Source organism: Saccoglossus kowalevskii, chromosome 2 (assembly GCF_978046115.1).
Source record: "Saccoglossus kowalevskii chromosome 2, keSacKowa6.1, whole genome shotgun sequence".
NCBI lineage: Eukaryota > Metazoa > Hemichordata > Enteropneusta > Harrimaniidae > Saccoglossus > Saccoglossus kowalevskii.
In genome coordinates this window covers 38,447,591-38,474,262 of record NC_140642.1, presented here as the reverse complement: position 1 = coordinate 38,474,262, position 26,672 = coordinate 38,447,591, and the positions used below count along the sequence as shown (strand labels likewise).

Genomic DNA, 26,672 nt, shown 5'->3' with positions numbered 1-26,672 from the left:
TCAGATTAAAGTAAGTTTCTTAGATTTACACACTGGGTGGTGGTGGCGATATAGTCCAACTTTACTTGCATGACCACCACTATTTGATGAGTAGAAAGTCTGGTGCATGATGATTTTGATAATAAATTGTCATGATCTTGGGGATTCCACAATAAGGTAACCACATCTAACATACTTTTTTTATTGCTCAGATCCCTAAGACAACAAAGGTAATTACATGACATATCATTAACAAAACTACAAATTTCAACACAGTATTATGTACATGATAAGTAGTGAAATGGCAGCTTGCTTAACAATGCAAAAACTCGCAAGGGAATTACAGGAAATTACAGAACATTGAGAAACGAACAATTACACCAAACATTTGATTTAATATGCATTTAAACTTAAATATCTCACTGTTTCACAGACAATATTTGAATAGACAATTTATACACATATTTGCATCAATTAAAAACTTAATGTGAAAAATATTTTTTGAAAATACTGAATTCATACAGATAAATAATTTTAGATATGAAAAGTTAATATCAAATAAATAAATTAGGCCTCACAACAACAAACAAATGTTTCTGATTTTTTTTTTACTGAAATATAAATAAGTGAAAAAAAATCAGTCAATACTTTTTTTTTTGGTGGTGCACATGCTGACCAGAAACGCAATTTTTTATTTCCTTTTTTTATTTTGAGTCCTGAAGTTGTTTGTAAGTATAGGCATCCTGAAGAATACAAGTCACAAAAAACAGAAATATCAAACTCTGGATATATTCTCAAAATATGTAAATAAATATTTTACCACAAGTACGAGGAGGAATTGAAAGATCCTGCACAATCCTGATTGGCTGAAAAATTTGGTCACAAAGAACAGAAATATTATACTGGTATTACAAATGAATGATCTGATAAAACCCTGATTCACTTTATTATTTGCAATTTTGAAAGCCATACTCTGACAAAAAATATGCAGAAACACAGCAGATGTCTTGTAGATATAGTCTTTACAGAAGTTTAATTTATACAGAATATAAGTATCTGTTTGTCTGTACTACTGTTATCCCCAATATTTACTTATCCAATGTAGGTACTGTGTGAGCTGCTTTAATTTTGAGAGAGACAAATCGCTGTAAATCTTCAAACTTTGTAGCAGTGAAAATTTCCCTGGGGTTCTATGATACGGAATGTCATAAAATCATCAAATTGCAGAATTTAAGCAGTTCCAGTATACATCTACTATTATACATACATTGCATGTTTTAAAAGAGCTATGTAAAACTCAGATAAAATTACTTTTAGGGTACAAATGAACACACATGGATGTGTAAATAGTACCTAGACAGTTAAAAAATGTTCTTTCAATTGCATGGTACCGGGGTAGTATTATACATGTATACTTCATTACAAGACATATTGCCATGCATTTACTCATTGACTGCCACAAAGAATAAAAATGTACAATGTATAATCCGAGTTTCTTATATGTTTAGGAATGTATTAAGATTGATCAATAGTTTCATAATGTGGGTGTGGTTGAAGTGGAATGCACATTAGTGTTCACCTGAGAACAATGTATTACGGGGTAACATTAATGAGTTGTGTTTTACATATATTAACCTTTTCACCACCAGACTTTCTTGCCCAAAATTATTTTGTACCTTATTCTTATATTTTTCAATATTTCTTGAAATGAACCCTAATTTTGGGGCCAACAGACAAAATTTAAGTAAATTTTCAGTTTTTACTAAAAAAAAAAAATTTGTGCCTCAATCTTCTCAACAAAAATACAGACTATAAGCGGGACTATTTTATGAATTTGTGATGAAGAGAAGAAACTGGTGGTGACAAGGTTAACTCAATTATTTGTGTTTATGTAAAAATAACCCATGTATGACCATGTACAGACAATAAGTAATCTATACACAACATATCAGCAAAACCAAAAACTTTCACAAAACTGTTTTGATCAACAGAAGTACAAGTCTATCCATTCTATATCATTATTTGTTTATAAAAAAAAAATTGTGTACAAAATCAATTAAACAACGGCAACAACAATTATTTGAGTTAAGCCAATAAATAACAGAAGTTCATTCTTGAATAATTTGTTTTGTTTTTTAAAACAGTAAAATTGAAAAAAAAAAACTGAAAAAAAAATCACATGTACCTACTGTCCAGTGTGAACGCTACTTTGTATCAACAGGCTGACAATGTGTATTGTAATATGGTGAACAAATCTGTTGGTAAAGTGGTACTCTATGAAACACGCCAACATTGCTGAACACAACTTGGGATTTATAGTGTTTGAAGAATGGACCTTCACAGCTAGAACACTGTCTGACATTCAGTAACATGTCTGAAAATATAAAACAGGGTTGATTGGACAATGTAGACGATGTTGACTTGCAAACTGATGAACAAGAAATTCAGTAACATGTCTGAAAATATAAAACAGGGTTGACTGGACAATGTACATGATGTTGACTGATGAACAACACAAATAAAACAAGCAGCCTCTCGGCTGAGATAGCTCCGCTGTTAGCAATGCACATTTCAATTAAAGAACAGAAGATATCATTAGAAAATGAACAATATGCATAGTATCAATGTAATGGGACTTGCTGTTTTCAACAAGAAGTCAAAAATATAATTTTTAACCATAAATGATTGTGGTTTTTAACAAGAAGAAAATATCACTTTTTACCAAAAATTACAAAAATATTCATCAAAATTAGAGAGTTGAAGATATCATCATGAAATAAACAAATTTGAGAGTGGTCCATACATGTATGTAGTATCTATATATGTAATATCAAAGCAATTGGACTTGTCGTTTTTAACAAGAAGTCGAAAATATCACTTTTTACCAAAAATGACAAAAATATTTACCAAAATTAGAGAATTAAAGATATCATTACAAAATGAACAAATCTGAGAGAGGTCCACATGTAGTACCTATATATGTAATATCAAAGCAATTGGACTTGCGGCTTTTAACAAGAAGTTGAAAATATCACTTTTTACCAAAAATGACAAAAATATTCACCAAAATTAGAAAATTAAAGATATCATTACAAAATGAACAAATTTGAGAGTGGTCCACATGTAGTACCTATACATGTAATATCAAAGCAATTGGACTTGCGATTTTTAACAAGAAGTCGAAAATATCACTTTTTACCAAAAATGACATAAATATTCACCAAAGTTAGAGAATTGAAGATATCATTACAAAATGAACAAATCTGAGAGAGATACACATGTAGTACCTATATATGTAATATCAAAGCAATTGCACTTGCGGTTTTTAACAAGAAGTCGAAAATATCACTTTTTACCCAAAATGACAAAAATATTCACCAAAATTAGAGAATTGAAGATATGATCATGAAATGAACAAATCTGAGAGAGGTCTACCCAAGGTACATATTCACCAAGTATCAAAGCATTCAGGCTTGTAGTTTTCAAGAAGAAGTCGAAAAAGTAAAACATTGACACTGACACCAGACAATCACTCATATGATAAACTCCGCTCGACAAAGTCGACAGCGGAGCTAAAAACAAAGCAGTAATGACAAGTGTAAACTATACCTAAACTATAAAATGAAATAAGATTTTCTGGTAGTGGATACTTGCCAATATTAACCAGCTTAATAAACAAGTGGTATCCGGTCATAACCAATTTATCACATGACCATTGCACTCTGATTATGAATCACATGCTAATTTGACACGACATCTGGATGTGCTCATACATGTATGAAGTTGTTATGAAATAACATTAAACATCACACATGTTAATGATATATACATGTATTAGTAGGTGATAATGACTATATCTTGCATTTACAGCAAAAGATGCTCTGCTTTTTGCAGATTATAAAGTCTAAAACTCATAGAATAAAAACTATAAGTGTAACTTACCTTCTAAAGCTGTTGGTACATCCCCCTTAGACCAATAGACATCATTTTTGACGATACACCGGGCAGATAATTCTGATAACGGAGGAATAACTTGACTTGGCTGAACACTGAGATTAAGTATAGATTCTATGTTCCATTCTTCAATCAATGGATTATGATTGGCTGTTAATGCAGAGTTGATGTCAAAGTGAAAACTAGGTCAATACTGATAGTATGCACAGCTTTCTTTTATAGATACTGAATTGACTAATGAGCAAGTTATGACACCAAGATTTATTCATCTGGAAATTATTTTCAATGTTATTAGAGGGTCGGCGAGGGGTATTTTCGTAAGTTGTAATCAAATTTTACCAACCAGTCACTACATGTGCACATGCAATAGCTTACTAGAATGGTGCGCATTTACAAAAGTTACTATCAATTGATCAGTGTAAAAACAAGTGAATAAATTAGACTGTCACTAGAGGGCAGTATGAAAAAGAGTAAAAACTTAATGTGCTTTCTGATAGCAGTACATGTATGAATGATGTTAACTCACCACTGAAGGTATAAAGCTGTAAATATGACAAAGAAGCAGGAAAATATCTGATTTGATTATTGCGAACATGTAGTTCTTTGAGTTGATTCAATCTTCCCATTTGATCTGGTATTGCTTTTAATCTGTAATAGAGAAGTATCGGTACTTCTAATAAAACCTCAGATGCTTCATGTGTTATCACTGTTAGCAACCCATCACAGCTTGACTTTCTTCCAAGATAAGATGTAAATTTAAATAATATTTGTATATCATTGACTTGAATATTAAAATTAGTTGAGCATGACATTCACAGGTTGTGAGATTTTTCACTTTTCAACAGGATGTTCATATTGACGTATTGTGATAAAACCATGATCAGTTCATCGTACAAATTCCAAACACTGTCTCGCAAGATTTTGTTTACTTCTTTCTATTAAACATGTGTGCAATTTGATTGGCACTCAACTAAATAATAATTAATCAAATATAAAGGAAAGAAAATCAGTATCACTGTCAAGATTTAAGCACAGTCACTCTACTAGGACGGTTAGGAAGCGCGGCGTCGTTCTATTGTAACTACCCTTGTCTCGATAAACATTGAAACAAAAGCGGTATTAATGAGCTAAGAAGTCATTAGGCATAAAATGGGCGACAGAAAACACGCGATAAATCGTGAGACAGTGCGAGAGTTGCGTCATTTTCCCCCACAAAGCATTGCAATATATGGCACTTTACCCTTCACCGAAGTGCAGTCTCAAACACGGAAATAAACATGCTTTGTATATACACGTTTTTCCCCCCGAGAAAATCTTGCTGTCTTGTATGGCATTCTGAAATTATTACTAGTTAATAGAATACTACATTAGAATATCACCCAAAAAATTCCCACACAATAATTAACATCTGGATATTTTACCCTGTCTCGACTGAATCAAAAAGCAGTGCGGACATGCTGAAATAAACCGTTCATAAGATTATCACAAAGCAAAGTCATAAAAAAAAATATTCAAACGAAACTAAATATGACTTGTAGCACCGATACAACTGAACAGGATTTGTATCAGTCATCAAATAAAGCGAATGGAGGGATATGAAAACACAACAATCAAAAATATCTTTCGTCCGATTACTTCCATTGAAAACCATGCAATAAAGCAGCATGGCGACCACCTCCATAGACGACGAAAACATGCTGAATTTCGCCATAAAGTGACTATAAAAACACACAAAAATTACGAGAATGGACAAAGGAATATTGTAAAGGTTTGCAGACATCAATGTTTTTAGCGATAAAATTGTTTTTAAACTGAGCGAGGGGTTTATTTTACGGACCGAAAGACTGTTAGAGATCAAGACAAAGAGACTGTCAATAAAACAACGTTTTTCTCGAGTAAAGCATCTTCAAGATTGCAAAAGAACGCTCATCTGTAAAATACAATATCACTCCTAATCATAGTTAAGTTGAGATTGTAGTTTGATGTAAAAATAAAGCACAATTTCAAAAATTCACGATCGTATCGAGCAACATCAAACGCAATGAATAATGGAGAAAAAATAGCGCCCTCTGATGACAATTACGTCATAGTTTTGAGACCAGCGTAGGTTCTCAGAAGCTGCTTGTTCACATCTTTTAACAATAGCGCTTCCTAACCGTCCTAAGTAGAGTGACTGTGATTTCTGTTCTAAAGTACATTTGAAAAAACCAAATATCAACTAATATCACATTGTGATATACCCTGGTATACTTTATTCACGTCAGAGTGGGATTTCACAGTGTTCAGCTTCCCAGAAAGAAACCAACACAATTTTAACATACAAGAAATGCATTTCATTTGGGTTCATATGTGCATGTACTAATAAAACAAATTGTTGGCAACCGTAACACAATGAAAAGGAATTAAAAGAAATAACACTTACTTATTATTTGAGAGCCATATTTTGACTAATGAGGTGCATCTTGATAGAGAATCTGGTAAATAAACTAATTCGCAAGAGGATATATCTAATTCAGACAGCCTTATTAGGTTACCGATGTGCTTAGGTAATTCTTTCAATCTATTTTCACCAAGATAGAAGGTCTGTAAATAAATGAGTATTGATTTTATGTGTAAGCATATTTAAAAAATAAGCATGTTTAACAGCCATTCCCCTCAGCATGTATAACAAATAAGCATGTGTAACTGCCATGTCCCTCAGCATGTATAAAAAATAAGCATGTGTAACTGCCATGTCCCTCAGCATGTATAAAAAATAAGCATGTGTAACTGCCATGTCCCTCAGCATGTATAAAAAATAAGCATGTGTAACTGCCATGTCCCTCAGCATGTATAAAAAATAAGCATGTGTAACTGCCATGTCCCTCAGCATGTATAAAAAATAAGCATGTGTAACTGCCATGCCTCTCGACATGTATTAGAAATATAGGAGAATGACAAAAAAATGATTTATTTATTATCACAAGCAGACACTGCAAAGGCAAACAAATTGCAAAGGGGTAAAAATATGCTTCAGTTACCATGTTCTGAAAAAAAAAAACACTGCATGTACACAAATATGTGGATACAATATTTGGTGGCAAAAATGAATATGCATACAATTTTTCATAGTTTCTATTTTTTGTTTCTAAAATTCAAACACAAAAGAGCTTCTAAATTGAATATGCACAACATGCACAATACATATATAAATGTTTAGAGATGTAAAGATACTTACTGTTAAATTTTCCAGCTTGCATATTTCATCCGGTAACTCAGTAAGCTGATTGGAACTGCAATGGAAGACCATATCGGTTAATACTATACTGCCCTCTACAGTTGAGATGTAGAATTCACTCTTAACAACATAACAGGGTAGGTGTGATTTTGGACATGCATTGAAGACAAGAAGAACACATACAGAGCCAATATCAGTTTTGTAAGCAATGTTGTTACGGCTTTGTGTTAAGTTCAAGTGTAGATAGATGTGTATTTATCTCAATTTTGGAAAGTAAGACCAACTACGATACAAACGCTGAAAGTGGTCTATTACAAGCACATCTCCAATACACATACATTTAAGCCATAAAAAAGGATTGTTTTGCCGTGTACACCAAACATATTTATAAAACTATTTTTATTGAGTCATTTAGTAAGTAAATATCACAAATAAGGTATATTTAAATCTAAAGCAAAATATCGATACTCTATAAAACAAGTTGCCAACAATAAAATGCCCTGTAAATGTGTTTCCCTTTTGTAGTTTGTCACATCATTACAATGTTGATACTTACTGTGCACAAAGTTCTTCTAATTCATGTAATTTACCAATAGAAGATGGAAATGATTGTAAGCCATTATTAGTGACATTCAATATACTAAGACAGGTCATATTTCCAAGGGTATTTGGTAAACGGCGGATCCTGTTGTTTTTACAGTCCAGTTCTACAAGCTTCTGTAAATTTCCAATACTATTCTGTAAAAGATAATATACAAGACAAAAGATGTACAAGATGACCGGATGTATTAAAGGGTATGATATCTGATGAAAAGCTTAAAAGATTTAAAGATGTCATACAAGGTGATTACAAAACAAACTGAACTAAGGAGAATTATCACTAACACAGCACGTGAAGAATAAAATGTTTATAACAAGTCATTGTCAATTATAAGCATTATAATAGCAGTATTATAAGCACAAGATATCACATGACTACCAAGGTGACATCAATAATAATGAACATGTACATGTATGGGATATGGCTTTGTATAACAAATTGTTTTTGTTTAAATTGGATGACTGCATTTGTCTAATATGATTTTTGATTTATGTATGAAATTTGAACTTGATCAATCCAGGCCACCAGCAATCCGAAAACTATAATGGTCTCATTATGTTCAATGTATGTACCAAGTTTGAACAAAATCTGTCCATGCACCACTTTAATCAGCCCATGAAAGTAATGCATATGTAAATATATTGGCGATTCATGTGTGAAGTTTGAACTTGATCGGTCCAAGCACACAAGATACTGTTGGATATATAGACAAATGGGCACAACCACAAATGCACACATACATGAGTTCTCATTTTTCAGTCCGATTGGGAACGACACATAAAATGTGTTCAATCTATAAATTATATTATTATTCGCACATAGCGTAAAGACAGTTATAGGGATCATAATGTAATTGGCTGATTTCACACTCTTTATATTCAATGTTCTCAATGGAACATGACAATAGATACTTACAGAAACATTACATTTGTTGATACTTACTGGAAGTTCTGTAAGGCAATTATACTGCAAGAAGAATTCTTCTAATCCTCTCAAAAATCCTATTTCATCGGGGAGTGAGGCTAGTCTATTATTGGATAGATTCAGGCTAACAAGTTGGCTACCAATGTAACCAATTCTATCAGGGCAACGTTTCAAATTGAGGTAACTGAAATCAGAAGACAAATACATTATAAAACTAATAGTTATAAGGAGAGGATATGAATCAGCGTTTAGGTTGATAATATATGGGTTAAAGCACCTATAAAATAGCATCTTTGCTGAACCATGCAAATATTTACTTTGTTTCTATAGTTCATATATTTTTAATTAGTGAGTGATTTTACCATATCCACAATGACATTTTCCCGACAGAATGCCAGAATTTACGACTACTAATACCGGTACATACAATTCGTCTTTGACAAAATCTGTCGCTAGCTTACAGCCACATGATAAACTAAACCAGCTATTCTACTTTAGTTTCAGCTTGTATAATTACTCATTATGTTGGCGTAGTTCCATACAGTGTAAACTACAGGAACTAAATTCAATCACTAACGGTACACCTCATTGGGGTACATAAAGCATTGGATTTAATCCATTTTTAATCAATTATAATAATAAAGGTAGGTGTAACCAAAGACAATGACTTTGGTATAGCCTACACATAGAAAAATAGTTTACTTGGTAGAAGACATAAGATAACAGTATATGAAGTTTATGAAACCAACTTGATAACGAACTGTTTCCATTTTAATTTCTATAGATGACATGTATCAGCGTTTCCATGTTGCCAAGATTCGCACCACTGTACCATATATTTCTATAGGGTCTGCGCGAACTGCCAGGGAACGCTGGCCTCAGAGCTGGTTTTATCCTGACAAGCGCCCACTACAGTTCCCTACCTTAAATCTAGCTCGGTTGGTTTATCCTGACAAGCGCCCTCTACAATTCCCTGAGCGGCTGTACCACCAGTTCCATGGGCGTGACATATGGAGGCTTTGTTACCACGACAACATGATCCACATCTGGTATATCTAGAAAATCATAATCATAAAATTGAACTTTAAGGTTGCATTCAAATTGAACCCAGACATAGTTCAACAATGAGCATTATTACAAAAATACCACAAAGTATACACAAAGGCATATACTCTACAGTGATCATATTAAACAACACATAGTGGAGGTTGATGCAATCCTGTACTGCCTGAGTTCATACTTTGCACTATTCTTGTGATAACCTCAATATTATACATTTTCCCTGCTTGTACTAATAATTTAATGTGAGATAACAGGCCAAAATAGCAACTAGGAAAGTTTCGCACTGTGTTCGTTTATGTTCAGACAGGGAATTTCTATTGTTTTCAGATTTGTAATATGAAGTACATTGTATACTGACTTGGCTTAATCACACTTTGTTACCAATATATGCATATTTTTCTCAGGTTATAACTCATGAGTTTTTTATCAATTTGATTAATAAGTGAGGATTAATGCTACTATGCTGGTGATAACGTGTGTCTACTTTATATCACTGGATTATATATTAATAATCACATGGATAAAGTGAAACTCTGAAGTTTTGACACTATTGGTGAAATAACAACAAATACGAATAATATTATTATATATTCTAATTTACACTAATGTGATGCATACGCTGTATGGTACGGTATGTGACATCAACTCAAGTGATATGTATTGTTGAGATCCATGCATTATAACACCATTTTAATCAGTTACTCTCAACTCTTTTCAATTTTATTCACAGATTCCAATCAAAGAAAGCTTAGAAAGAACTCCTGTGTGCTGAGAGTATTAAAGACACATTAAAATTTAATTCAAAATTACTTTTACCTGAGATATTGATGGAAAAGCTGAAAACTAATTATGTAAATCAGGTAACTAATATGAACAGAACAGAACAGAACAAAAAAATTATGAATTATTATGCTAATCAGAGAATTAATATGAACAAATTTTAACCCAAAATTAATCAGGTCTCTGCATAGTCCTAGAAGATCTAAGTAGCAAGTCTCATTGAAATATGATGATTAGTACTTGAGATATCAAAAGCTGAAAAATAATTAATTATGCAAATTAGGTAATTAATATGTACTGATATTAACCTAAAAACTATCAGGTCTGTGCAGTGTCCTATGATATCTATGTACCAAGTTTCATGGAAATGTGATGATTACTACTTGAAATATCAAAAGCGAAAAGTAATTAATTATGCAAATTATGTAATTAATATGTACTGATATTACCCTAAAAACTATCAGGTCTGTGCAGTGTCCTATGACATCTATGTACATAGTTTCATTGAAATGTAGTGATTACTACTTGAAATATCAAAAGCTGAAAATTAATTAATTATGCAAATTAGGTAATTAGATATGTACTGATATTACCCTAAAAACTATCAGGTTTGTGCAGTGTCCTATGACATCTATGTACCAAGTCTCAATGAAATATGATGATTAGTACTTGAGATATCAAAAGCTGAAAATTAATTAATTATGCAAATTAGGTAATTAAATATGTACTGATATTAACCTAAAAACTATCAGGTCTGAGCAGTGTCCTATGACATCTATGTACCAAGTTTCATTGAAACGTAGTGATTACTACTTGAAATATCAAAAGCTGAAAATTAATTAATTATGCAAATTAGGTAATTAAATATGTACTGATATTACCCTAAAAACTATCAGGTTTGTGCAGTGTCCTATGACATCTATGTACCAAGTTTTATTGAAATGTGATGATTAGTACTTGAGATATCAGTGGAAAAGCCGAAAATTGATTAATCATTATGCAAATTAGGTAATTAATATTGCACAGATTTTTACCCAAAACTAATCGAATCTGCGCATTAGTTTGGAGCATCTATGTGCCAAGTTTCATCAAAATCCAATGAGTGGTTCTTTTAATATCAGTGGAACAGTCATGGAACAGCTAAAAATCAGCTAATTATCATGCAAATTAGGTAATTTTTATGCATGGATTTTTAGCAAAACCTAATCAAATCTGCGCATTGGCACAGAGCCTCTATGCACCAAGTTTCATCAAAAATCAATGTATGGTTCTTGAGATATCAGTGGAACAGACGAACACACACGCTACTCTGAATGCCCTTCCCAGTGCACTCAAGAATGGTCTGGTGAATCGCTACGTAAAAATGTGGATGACACAGAATTCTGTGTCATCACTGATTGATTGGCTGTCTCCATGACTTCAGTACATTACCAAGAAAACTTGCAAGTGCCAGCCCACAGCCTTCCAGACGGATTGACGATAGACTTTTACAAGTTTCAAGATAACAACATCTAGTCTACATGTAGTTGGGCCCAAGGATATCTTGGTTTTTCAATTCAAAACAAATTCCAAGCATGATTACCTGCAATTCTTCTTGGCAGCCACAATTTTACAACAGAGACATGCTACATTATTCAGTTGTCTGGGGAGTTCTCTACATGAAACAATCACTGAATTCTTCTGCTTGGGAAATCGTGCAATGGCTTTTTTCGAACCAATCTTAATAATATAAACAATATTACTGTTAGTTTTATGAAATCACAGTGACACACAGTCGTCTATGTATGTACATTGTACAAAAGACAACCACAGGACAATTATTTGACAGTTCCTTAGGTAGGTAACAAATGCATGTTCTAGGACATAGTATGTACAGCTAGCAGTTAGAGACCTTTAAGTTTATAACTTTACTGCATACACAAACTGCCAGAATTGTTATATGCTGGACTGCTATTAACTAACTAAATTCAAGCAGTTTGTCAACCTTCAATTCAGTTCGGCACTACTAATACAGTGTTTGCTCTGCATCTCTCAAAAAGGGCATATAATACAAAAATCGCATTGGCTGTATACTGAATCATTGAAATATTACTTATTTGAATGCATGTGTTACTAATAGAGAAAATACAGTAGATCAAATGAACTGTTATTTTCACAATAGTTGCGTTTGATAGAGATTGAAGAGTTGTTCATGCCACAGAAAATCAATGAGAAAATCAAAGCAATATACTGTAACAGTGGTCTGAATGCTCTAATTCACTGTAAACAAACGTGGACTGCATACATGTATATTCCAGTTTGAGAAGAGTTGGTGTCTTTTAAGTACCCACTGAAATAGTTGAAGCAGCCCGGTGAGTTGCCAGCTTCTGATGAATGCCTTCCATTGATCTGATCTGATATGTGTAAGATATATGATAGTCCAAATTTGTGAAGGGTCATCTAGTTTAAAACTTACTACTTGCTTGAATTGTGGCTCACAAGAACCAGAAAAAATGACATATTGTGTGTGGTGTCAATTGTGATTGGTCGCTGAAGCGTAGGGATACAGTAAATATATGTCATTGTGATTGGTCGCTGGAGCGTAGGGATACTGTAAATATATGCTATTGTAATCTAGCAACGGAGCATAGAGAAGCAGTAATTATCCTATTTTCTATAAATAGAATAAACTTTGGTGACACAAGCTGATAATTAAGAATAAAACAATGGTTCAGAATAAAATCAAAGTAACCCAATAAATATGACATTTTTGAGTGAGAGTGACGAGTCATCGAGGTAATTAGTGAGTAATTGAGTGAGGTCATGATTCAGGGAGTTTTGAGTGTGAGTGATCACAGGACTCATCAAGATATATATATATGTAGTGAGTGATTGAGAGAGAGTAAAGAGGTCAGTGAGAAAGTGATCAATTGTGGGTGAGGAGTCATCAAGGTATATATATGTAGTGAGTGAGGGAGTGATCAATTGTGAGTGAGGAGTCATCAAGATATATATATGTAGTGAGTGAGGGAGTGATCAATTGTGAGTGAGGAGTCATCAAGGTATATATATGTAGTGAGTGAGTGATCAATTGTGAGTGAGGAGTCATCAATGTATATATATGTAGTGAGTGAGGGAGTGATCAATTGTGAGTGAGGAGTCATCAAGATATATATATATATATATGTAGTGAGTGAGGGAGTGATCAATTGTGAGTGAGGAGTCATCAAGATATATACATGTAGTGAGTGAGGGAGTGATCAATTGTGAGTGAGGAGTCATCAAGGTATATATATATGTAGTGAGTGAGGGAGTGATCAATTGTGAGTGAGGAGTCATCAAGATATATATATATGTAGTGAGTGAGAGAGTGATCAATTGTGAGTGAGGAGTCATCAAGGTATATATATGTAGTGAGTGAGGAGTGATCAATTGTGAGTGAGGAGTCATCAAGGTATATATATGTAGTGAGTGAGGGAGTGATCAATTGTGAGTGAGGAGTCATCAAGATATATATATATGTAGTGAGTGAGGGAGTGATCAATTGTGAGTGAGGAGTCATCAAGGTATATATACAATGTATATGTAGTGAGTGAGTGAGGGAGTGGTCAATTGTGAGTGAGGAGTCATCAAAGTATATATATATGTAGTGAGTGATCAATTGTGAGTGAGGAGTCATCAAGATATATATATGTAGTGAGTGAGGGAGTGATCAATTGTGAGTGAGGAGTCATCAGGGTATATATATGTAGTGAGTGAGTGAGGGAGTGATCAATTGTGAGTGAGGAGTCATCAAGATAAATATATATATGTAGTGAGTGAGGGAGTGATCAATTGTGAGTGAGGAGTCATCAAGGTATATATATGTAGTGAGTGATCAATTGTGAGTGAAGAGTCATCAAGGTATATATATGTAGTGAGTGAGGAAGTGATCAATTGTGAGTGAGGAGTCATCAAGGTATATATATGTAGTGAGTGAGGGAGTGATCAATTGTGAGTGAGGAGTCATCAAGATATATATATGTAGTGAGTGAGGGAGTGATCAATTGTTAGTGAGGAGTCATCAAGGTATATATATGTAGTGAGTGATCAATTGTGAGTGAGGAGTCATCAAGATATATATATATAGTGAGTGAGGGAGTGATCAATTGTGAGTGAGTAGTCATCACGGTGAGTGATTGAGAGAAAGAGAGAGTAAAGAGGTGAGTGAAGGAGTGATCAATTGTGAGTGAGGGTCATCAAGGTATATACAGTTACTGGATTCTGCCATAAATTCGCCCATCCGGAAAATCACCCTGGGCGATTTCACGGTTGGTGGGCCCTTATTTGGGGTTACAAATTTCAAAAATAATCATCAAATATTTGGGGGGGGGGGACTTATATTCTCATTGAAAAATCCACCTATGTGGACTTTCAACGATGGCAGGTGGACCACCCAAAATGAAAATCAAAGAAAGCTTAGAAAGAACTCCCGTGTGCTGAGAGTTTTGGAGACACATTAAAAATTAATTCAAAATTACTTATACTTGAGATATTGATGGAATAGCTGAAAACTAATTATGCAAATAAGGTAACTAATATGAACAGATTTAAGTGTAAAACTAAAGGTCTGCACAATGTACCAAGTTTCATTGAAATGTGATTAGAACCAAAAAAATATTAATTATTATGCTAATTAGAGAATTAATATGAACAGATTTTAACCCAAAATTAATCAGGCTGTCTATTGTCCTAGAGCATTTATGTACCAAGTTTTATTCAAATGTGATGATCAATACTTGAGATATCAGTATTAATTAATTATGTTAATTAGGTGATTAAGAAGCATAAATATTTACCAAAAACTAGTATGGTGCATAGTCTGAGGTTCATTGAAATGTGATGGGTACTCTTTAAAAGTTTCATTAAAATCCAATGAGTGGTTTTTAGACATCAGTGCAACAGCCATAGAACAGCAAAAAATTAACTAATTATGTAAATTAGGTAATTAATAGGCACAATTATTTAACCCAAAATTAATCAGGTCTCTGCATAGTCCTAGAAAAAATGTCGCAATTCTCATTGAAATGTGATGATTAGTACTTGAGATATCAGGTGAAAAGCTGAAAATTAACTAATTATGCTAATAAGGTGATTAATATGCACAAATATTTTACCCAAAAACTAATTAGGTCTCTGCACAGTCCTCAAGTAACTATGTACCAAGTTTCATTGAAACGTGATCATTACTACTCGAAATATCAAAAGCTGAAAATTAATTAATTATGCAAATTAGGTAATTAATATGTACTGATATTACCCTAAAAACTATCAGGTCCGTGCAGTGTCATATGACACCTATGTACCAAGTTTTATTGAAATGTTATGATTAGTACTTGAGATATTAGTGGAAAAACCGAAAATTGATTAATCATTATGTAAATTAGGTAATTAATAATATTAACAGATTTTTACCCAAAACTAATCAAATCTGCGCATTAGTTTAGAGCATCCATGTGCCAAGTTTCATTGAAATCCAATGAGTGGTTCTTCAAAAATCAGTGGAACAGTCATAGAACAGCTTAAAATCAGTTAATTATCATGCAAATTAGGTAATTAATATTCATAGATTTTTACCCAAAACTAATCAAATCTGCGCACTAGTTCAGAGCATCCATGTGCCAAATTTCATCAAAATCTAATTAATGGTTCTTCAGATATCAGTGGAACAGTCTTGAAACAGCTAAAAATCAGCTAATTATCATGCAAATTAGGTAATTAATATTCATAAATTTTTACCAAAACCTAATCAACTCTGCGCATTATCCCAGAGTATCTATTTACCAAGTTTCACCAAAATTTGATTAGTGGTTCTTGAGATAACGGTGGAACAAAAAAAGTGACATACATACATACATGTACATACATACAGACATACAGACATACAGACAGGGTAACTGCAAAGACTCCCTTTTGTGCTTCGCACACGGGAGTCAAAAACTATTGCAGAAGCTAATTTAAAATTTGATACATTTTTTTCTTGCTGGATTGAAAAGTAGACTGCCTAAAATTTAATTACAATGTCACCCAGGGCATCTTTCTCCAAAAAATCACATTAACGAACCTTGTGTAACAATATTTTGACCTGGGACGTGTTCTTTGACCTGACAGGTCAAATTGCTAATTAACCAATGAAAACGTTGGATGATGCCAACGTGTTCAAATTACCATATCTCATTTAAATATGTTAATGTTATTGAACGCAGCACGGAAGAGATTTGCTGATGCCGTACGAACTTTTGGCTTGAATTTTGATGGGAAGGCGGCATGATTTGTTTTTAAATAAAAAAATTAGTTGTTTTCAAAAGATAAACTGAGCATTTGAAGAATAATTTAACCTTGTTTAAAGTGATAACAGCTCATTGTCGAAACAAAGCTTACCCATTCACGCTAGTCGCAATGAACATCATACTCTTAAATAGGCGTCAATGACTAAGGTGAAACTTTTAGGCATCAGAAAAGATTAAAATAACACCTTAAAAAAAAAACTGCTGAAAAATCGCCACGGCAGAATCTGGTATATGTAATGAGTGATCAAGAAAGAGTGAGGAAGTGATTAGAAGAGTAAGTGGGGGAGTGTGTTAGTGATTGAGTGAGTGTGATCAATGAGTGAGTGAGGGAAGTGATCGTGCAAGTGTTCAATTATCTACAATATAGAAGAGCAAAAATGTGACCTGAAGTAATATTGAAGCAGCATATTTACAGTATAGCCATTTATATATAGATGGGCATAATCCCTGATGACGCAGTATACATGTACATAACAGATATTACAGAGTGAGGTTAGTTCACTCCTAACAACACAAGGATTATTTGCCTTGCATTCATTATAGATGTAAGTCGCTTTTAAATGTACATGTATGTACTCAATAATTGTAAACTTTGGAGTAGAGTATGCTAAAAATAATATGAAAATATAGAATAAAAACATTTGTGACAAGAAACATTACTTACAAAGGAGGGTCTGCTACGTCCAAATTGACATCCTCTACTCACTGTCCTAACAAGATACTTCTTCTTTTTACAAGCGTTATTACCTGGGGGTTTGCCAAACAACAGTCCAATGAGGAAACATATGAGGGAGAAGCAGAGCATACTAACGATGCATACAGCAATACCAGTGGCTTGGACATCACCACTGTGGAAGATGGAATCTGTTAGGAAAGTGGTAACGTAACTACCCAGTCTACTACCCATCGTTGATCCATGCAGGATGTATAGGGACACTATTTTGGGAACTTCTGTAATTAATAATAATAATAGTATTGTAACAATTAGTGATGGTGTAGAACAGAAGAGCATATTTAAAAATGTTTACCACTTGAAAAACAAATATCTTATTATACAGCAATCCAAAAGTACAAAATTTTTCTACGTAAGATTAGAGCTGAATTGAGAGTCTGGTAAACTCATGTGCTTTTAAATAGAATCATTTGTCAATTGATTTAAAAACTATATCCTTTAGAACAAGTTTAAAAATATACTTTTTTAAATTTTTGTATGTCAATGGCCTTTTGTAGTAACCCTTATTGTGAATTTTCGATTTCTGTCCACCCTGTGAAAAATTGGGCTTAATGGCTGAAAATGTCAACAAGTTTACGATGAATAAAGTTTACTGTTATTATTATTGTTATACTCAGCCATTTTGAAAATGTTATAATAACTCGCACACTAAAAACACCGTACTTCCGCTGAGATATTCTCATGATAACCTCATAGTATCATCGCTATACTATGAGGTTATTATGAGGATATCGAAAAAGTATGCACAAAGACAGTACAGCGGGCGTAACAACCAACACGCAGCAGTCTGAGTGCATACTTTGCAGTATCCTTATATTAATCTTATTATTATACATCTTTTCCTCCCAGGAATACATCATGGAAATGCAAAAATCCAAAATGTTTGGAACAGATTTAGAGAACTTTGTGTGGAGTCCAGACAAACCCTGGGCAGCCATGTTTGTTTTTTATTATAAGAGAATGCTTACGCGTGTAATTATTTTGGCATTTGTGTTTCCTAATATGGTAGGATGAAAATACTTAGTACAATACTGCATAAATACGGTACGCTGTAACCTACGCTGTAACCTATGGTGATAGATGTATAATAATATGATAGAAGTGCTCTAGGACATTTCTTATTTTCAGTTTGTTTTTTTCTCCAAATAACAAACCATCAGTATTATGAAATATTCTCTGAAAATATCACTGAACTAATTTTTATTAATTGCTACTGTTAATCAAGATAAACTAATTGTGAAGCAATGTAGTAGAATGCCCATTCATTTGCATACCAGGTATGTATTTGTTAGTACTATGGGTGGAGCTACGTAACAGACATTGTTTTAACGCAAAGACCAATACCAATAGAGCTACATTTTACTATAGAGTTGACAGCCAATAACAGCAATGTGCATTTTAACTTAGAGAAATAGTATAAGCTATGTGAAATTCAAGACAACACTTCAAGAGTACTTTCACTGAAGTTGATCAGTAATTAAATTTGATATAAAACCAGAAGAAAGAGAATATGGCTATAAAAGTAACACAATATTGTTTAGCCTTCAGCTGGGCACTTATGTGACTAACACATTATTCAGGTATCAGTGAGTGTACATGTACTTTTAGACTTTTGGTGTTGATTACGATATAACCAGTGCACATATTTTGTCAAGGTCTGGTCCACCAATGTTTATTGTCTCCATGTGATTGGAGAATTATAGTCATAAACCAGAATATTTTTCATTTCACATATTTGCCTGACAATTTATGGCATATTTTCATTATGTATGCGTAATGGTATATGAAACACTAAATATTTTATTTACACTTTTACGTACATCGTTAACTTTGCTAAAGAGACTACTCAAACACTCTTCTCAATATATAATCATAATGGAATTTGGAATTTCATTAAAACAACTAATTTTGACATGCACAGAAACACATCTGTAATTTTTACGTAAGTGCACTTGCTACTAATATAGGAAATACAACACTAGCTAGTAAATTAAAAGTACTATTTTCTGAGAGATATAAGACCCCCCCCCAAATAAAATACTATTACCAATAGGAAATAAAAAAACAAGGAATAATTGACATAAGCTGGACACACAGATGATGTTGGCCAATCAGTAATATGAATAAATGAAAGTACCGGTATACAGATATACCGTGCAATGTCTTCTATTAAAACGATAATATTGTATTCTCAGAGTAACTAATGTGTTCCATTATTCTTCATAAATACATGTATTTACAAATTCCACATTTCAAATTAAAACAAGAGATTTCTATTAGTTGACTGAATAATACTGTAACATTTTCAAATGATGTTTTATAACAATGCCCATGTTGATTGGCTCATTGGATTCTACTGCTATTGTAATTATATATTCATAAAGATGAAGGGAATGCCTTTGTTGTGCAGAGAGTATTATATTATTTTGTTCCAATTAAAAAATAAATATCATTTTATTGAAAGAAGAATCACTTGCAAGAAAACTATCAAATGTAGAATTGATTCCCAATTTAATATGGCACTGTTAGGAATTATGATCATTATACGTATATTGCTATGATGGCTTTTATGAACAAAACTGAACGGTGTGGTGCATATCATTGTCTGTTAACGAATATCCAAAGTTGATCAATTTGTTATGTGAACTGCTTTAAATTAGAAAATGTTGCATGATTTTGTCATCACCAAATTTAACGCCTGACAATATAGTGACGTAACACAATGCACAATGTCCACATATGGAAAATGGAATATATTGATATAAACTGTGGTTTTGCAAAATTATGAGAAAGACACTTGAATAAACTCTCATAAACACGCTTTTAAACATGCAGTTATACATGTTATTGCTCACGCCTAGTGATCTCAAATTATTTTAAATTCTAAATTACGAAGAGACATCCCAGAGATTACAGCAAGCAAAAACGGCACAGAAAATTGAAAAATAATAATTTGTACTATAAAAGCACAGTTGACAATCAAATGTACATTCATACAGACAATATTAAATTTTAATATTTCTCAAAATTAATACTACCAAATATATGAAATTACTATTTCATATCTATTCTAAAAACAGCCATTTAGTTTTACTCTAACATCATTCATTCTAAATACGAGCAGATGGTGCAAATGAATCACTCAAATAATCTTAACCAACTAGTGACCTACCTACCGACTGAGTACGGCACTATCTCATTGTCCCTCCAGCTATGAGCAGTACCGCTGATTAAACAGTGTTCGTCACTCGACAACCACTACACCAAATAACCTCTCATTTAGCCACGTCAACAGCATTCATCACTGAGGTTCGAGTGTTCCGGGTGGTATAAGCACATCGCGCAATACAAGGCAGTTTCCGATAAATGTATAATGTATGTTTTTTACGTAAATACTAATATCAGGACTAGACTGGACCGCGAAGGGGTCGGCAATATTATTGTTTTGTCCCTGTGCGCAAGCGCGTTAAAGGTTATCTTTTATATCGTAGAGGGCGGATCAACGCTCAAAGCCATTATGTGTTCAGAAAAAGTCTGTTTTGCGTGTTTGTTATTTGTACGTTCCCCTATATATTATTTCTGGCCCACGTGACCCCCTCCCTCACGGCAATCGTACCAAATATTTCAGAGTAAAAAATAAACTCTTGTTATATTGTACAAGCTGTATATGTATTGTACTTCCTAAAATGAAATGTAATATTTTCCTTGGGATTCTATTCTATTCTATTCTATTCTATTCTATTCTATTCTATTCTATTCTATTCTATTCTATTCTATTCTATTCTATTCTATTCTCCAGATAGTCTCTTCGCCTATTAAAATAAGCTATTAAGCTATGTTTTTTTTCATATAATCAATTGAATTGAAGTGTCACAATGTATCTGTCACGTGATTTTTACATAACAATCCAGCTACAAAAAAAAAATTAACCCCTTGAACGGCAAATCGAGTGTTGCACCTTTCACAAATTACAAGCGTCTAATTTGTTTACAATTTTTCAACTTCTTTTTAATCAAGATCTAAAGTGAATGGGGGATTATATCCATTTGGCTCCAAAAATTTAAAAAAAATATTTGGCAAAATACGTAAAAATGGTGAACTAAATTTTTTTGCGAATTAAAATCTGGCACTCGATAGGTTTACAATGGTTAGCAATGGTGTACATATGAAGGGTTTCATGTGACACATACAACACACATTGTTTACTTTGTTTAAAGCGAAATCGCTGAAATGCTAATTGTCACATTGGTTAGTGAAGAATCCCTCTATATGCACGGTCCACGTGTTCTGATGATTTACACAGTCGGGGAACTGACAAGTGTCTTTTTATGTTATAGAAATATGCAAACCACAACACTTTACAAATCAGGTTGACATTTTTGCCCCGTACGTGCATTAGTATTTATATATATTAATTCATCATTAGTAAATAGCGCCATCTCTCAACAATAATTAGAATGAGTGGTTGGTCAAATGTTTGATGAGTCAGGTGCATCTATTGGCTAAGCTTGTTCTACATAGATGCAAATGAGTATAGGAACCATTAATGCTGTAGGGTGTATTGGGAAGGGTGGAGGATTTCATGTTTGTAATGACTGGTTGTAATGTGCTATCTCGTTGCTTTCAGGATGCAGCTTGATATTTGTTGCTTTCTTAGTTATTCAATAGGGCTAAAATTTGTGTGGTGGGTGGAAGATGTGTTTATTGTTTGTTGAGTCATTGTTTAGACACCTTGCAGCTTGAAATGGTATGGTCCAAATCAAAATTCGATAAGACGGTGTCGTCTAAAAAACATGGCATTAAAATGAATTCTGTTTATTTATTTACTGTTGTAGATCCTAAGAACTAGCCACTGAGTATGATGTCGGGCAAAAATAGTATTCTGAACAAGCTTTATTAATTATTGCTGGCAATATTCCAATATGAATTGGGAGCAAACTGTGAAACAAAATCTAGTCGTTGTATTGTTATGCTTCCAAAATAAATGTTTCAAATGTCTCGAAACAGATACAAATATAAGAATTTGCATTGTAAAATATTAAGATTATGTAGTGTCCAACATATTAATTTGTAACTGGTAAATTTATTCTAAAAATTCAGTGAAAATATTATAAAATAAAATAAATTATATAGAAATATTATGTGTATTTCTGTATGTGGAAACTTGGCTGGCCCACTCAAAGATATAAAGAAATGAGGTATGCAGTTCTTTTTTTATTTGTGAAAAAAATTGTATTTTACAGAGTGTTAACAATAAAACACTCACAGTGCAAGGCTAGGTAACCAACATGTCTCTTCTCTTGCTTGAGTGTCAAAGTACATGGTTTAGTGACTACCTATTATGTTTTAAATATTAGAATTTCTTTTATTTGGGAAGGTTCTTCTATAAAAATGAGAACAGATATATATATATATTCATTTTAATTTCAATAATAAAAACACAATTTTAGTTTACCATAAAATGTCGCTGATATAATCATGTGTAGTGTGAATGACGCTGATGTAATCATGTGTATTGTGAATGACGCTGATATAATCATGTGTATTGTGAATGACGCTGATATAATCATGTGTAATGTGAATGACGCTGTTGTAATCATGTGTATTGTGAATGTCGCTGTTATAATCATGTGTAGTGTGAATGACGCTGTTGTAATCATGTGTATTGTGAATGACGCTGTTGTAATCATGTGTATTGTGAATGACGCTGATATAATCATGTGTATTGTGAATGACGCTGATATAATCATGTGTATTGTGAATGACGCTGATATAATCATGTGTATTGTGAATGACGCTGTTATAATCATGTGTATTGTGAATGTCGCTGATATAATCATGTGTATTGTGAATGACGCTAATATAATCATGTATAATGTGAATGACGCTGATGTAATCATGTGTATTGTGAATGTCGCTGTTATAATCATGTATATTGTGAATGACGCTGATATAATCATGTGTATTGTGAATGACGCTGATATATTCATGTATATTGTGAATGACGCTGATATAATCATGAGTATTGTGAATGACGCTGATATAATCATGTGTAATGTGAATGACGCTAATATAATCATGTGTATTGTGAATGACGCTGATATGTGTCATGAATTTGTTTTTGCGTATCTGTTGACCGACTTAATTAGTTGATTATTAGCTGAATTGCTGTGTTATGTCTGTCATCGTTCAGGCCTATTTGAAGTTTTGGACGGAAGTTGGCTCAGTGATTTGGAACGAATTACGAGATATCCGTCGCGATTCTGACAGTTGGTATCCATAGTTATTAATGTAGTGAACGATTAATCAAAAGATATGACGTATTCAGTACTTAGTGTGATTGGCTTTATGATTGAAGGTTACGCCCTAGAGTCTTTTTACTGTTTTGTAATTGGTTAGAGTTTTGAAAATGAATAAAGAGAGTTTGAGTTGGTCTTGACGAACACAGCACGATAGACGCAGTAGAGAGAGAGTGCAGTCCTGGGCAGTCGAGTCCAGTCTAAGAGAGTCTTGGGGCGAGCCTTGACGCAGTCCAGTCTTGGGCGAGTCTTGGTTCAGCCTTGTGAGAGTCTTGGGGACTCTTTTTCCCCAGGGCGCTGTGTCTTATAGAGTGCTCGATTGATCGACTAAGACGAGAGCTGAAACGTATTTCGTTGTGTGTGTCTTATTTGACTGTAAAGCTTAAGTGACTTCCCCGATCCCGTACCTCAAGGGGACGAGATATAGAGACGAGACGAATTTCCCCCCTGACACGTGTGGAGAACCCCGAGAGAAGAGATTTTCCTCCGTGATATAATCATGTGTATTGTGAATGACGCTGATATAATCATGTGTAATGTGAATGATGCTAATATAATCATGTGTATTGTGAATGACGCTGATATAATCATGTGTATTGTGAATGACACTGATATAATCATGTGTATTGTGAATGACACTGATATAATCATGGATATTGTGAATGACGCTGATATAATCATGTGTATTATGAATGACGCTGATATAATCATGGATATTGTGAATGACGCTGATATAATCATGTGTAATGTGAATGATGCTAATATAATCATGTGTATTGTGAATGACGCTGATATAATCATGTGTATTGTGAATGACACTGATATAATCATGTGTATTGTGAATGACACTGATATAATCATGGATATTGTGAATGACGCTGATATAATCATGTGTATTATGAATGACGCTGATATAATCATGGATATTGTGAATGACGCTGATATAATCATGTGTATTATGAATGACGCTGATATAATCATGTGTATTATGAATGACGCTGATATAATCATGGATATTGTGAATGACGCTGATATAATCATGTGTATTGTGAATGACGCTGATATAATCATGTGTATTGTGAATGACACTGATATAATCATGGATATTGTGAATGACGCTGATATAATCATGTGTATTGTGAATGACGCTGATATAATCATGTGTATTATGAATGACGCTGATATAATCATGTGTATTGTGAATGACGCTGATATAATCATGTGTATTGTGAATGACACTGATATAATCATGGATATTGTGAATGACGCTGATATAATCATGTGTATTGTGAATGACGCTGATATAATCATGTGTATTGTGAATGACGCTGGTATAATCATGTGTATTATGAATGACGCTGATATAATCATGTGTATTGTGAATGACGCTGATATAATCATGTGTATTGTGAATGACACTGATATAATCATGTGTATTGTGAATTACGCTGATATAATCATGTGTATTGTGAATGACGCTGATATAATCATGTGTAGTGTGAATGACGTTGATATAATCATGTGTATTGTGAATGACGCTGATATAATCATGTGCATTGTGAATGACGCTGATATAATCATGTGTATTGTGAATGACGCTGATATAATCATGTGTATTGTGAATGACGCTGGTATAATCATGTGTATCATGAATGACGCTGATATAATCATGTGTATTGTGAATGACGCTGATATAATCATGGATATTGTGAATGACGCTGATATAATCATGTGTATTGTGAATTACGCTGATATAATCATGTGTATTGTGAATGACGCTGATATAATCATGTGTAGTGTGAATGACGTTGATATAATCATGTGTATTGTGAATGACGCTGATATAATCATGTGCATTGTGAATTACGCTGATATAATCATGTGTATTGCGAATGACACTGATATAATCATGTGTATTGTGAATGACGCTGATATAATCATGGATATTGTGAATGACGCTGATATAATCATGTGCATTGTGAATTACGCTGATATAATCATGTGCATTGTGAATTACGCTGATATAATCATGTGCATTGTGAATTACGCTGATATAATCATGTGAATTGTGAATTACGCTGATATAATCATGTGCATTGTGAATGACGCTGATATAATCATGTGTATTGTGAATGACGCTGATGTAATCATGGGTAGTGTGAATGACGCTATTTTGTTCAGGGCGGGTATAGCTTAAGCTTATATTCTTCAATTCCTTTAGTGTACGTCATCTCTCTTTATTCTATATTTGTGTGGCTCTAACCTGAATTCGTAATGAGGGATACTGAAATTCAGATATGGCATATTATCCCCAATATAGGGACCAATGGTAAAAGCGTTCAAATGCTGACAAAATGGCCGACATTCTATAAACCATTACCATCATTTTCTCAAAAATGGAATGGCAACCTTAAAATTTGAATAATGGATAAATTCTGGGTGTTTTCTTTGAGCATGCTTCTAACTTAATACGTTGCTCATAACAAATACTTGGATAATTCCAAGTGTATAACATCAGAGTCAACCGCCTCGCGTTAATCAAATTCTACAAGCACCCATCACTATAGTTGTACCATTTTTTACTAGCGCTTATCGTCCAAAGTTCCCTACTTGCGTCGCCATTCAGTCCGGTTACTGGATTCCATACCCCTGGTATACGCCACGAGTGTAATTAGCACAGTACCAATTGTAATATATTTTCTATTGTAAGACACGAGAGATCGCTATGTCAATATACGTTGAATTCCCAATAGAAAACACCTACTTTACCGGGCATGCAGTGATATCGGCCCATTCACTCTAGTTACTCTACAGT

General features: G+C 33.4%; 1 protein-coding gene across 2 annotated transcripts; it reads right to left on the bottom strand.

Annotated features, from left to right (window-relative positions):
- Positions 1-167: 167 nt before the first annotated feature.
- LOC100374769 (uncharacterized) lies at positions 168-20,987 on the bottom strand. 2 transcript variants are annotated; one of them, XM_085495329.1, is made up of 11 exons: positions 20,731-20,987; positions 17,490-17,776; positions 12,100-12,236; positions 9,599-9,730; positions 8,694-8,859; positions 7,707-7,888; positions 7,151-7,205; positions 6,356-6,516; positions 4,460-4,581; positions 3,922-4,083; positions 168-2,353 (listed from the first exon to the last, which is right to left on the bottom strand). In XM_085495329.1, exons 2-11 carry the CDS (start codon positions 17,730-17,732, stop codon positions 2,184-2,186), a joined length of 1,530 nt encoding a protein of 509 aa, XP_085351455.1. In that variant the 5' UTR covers positions 17,733-17,776; positions 20,731-20,987; the 3' UTR covers positions 168-2,183. The 2 variants fall into 2 exon arrangements, with proteins under 2 accessions (XP_085351455.1, XP_085351461.1); XM_085495335.1 differs by having other exon boundaries at positions 20,735-20,987.
- Between the last annotated feature and the right edge of the window lie 5,685 nt (positions 20,988-26,672).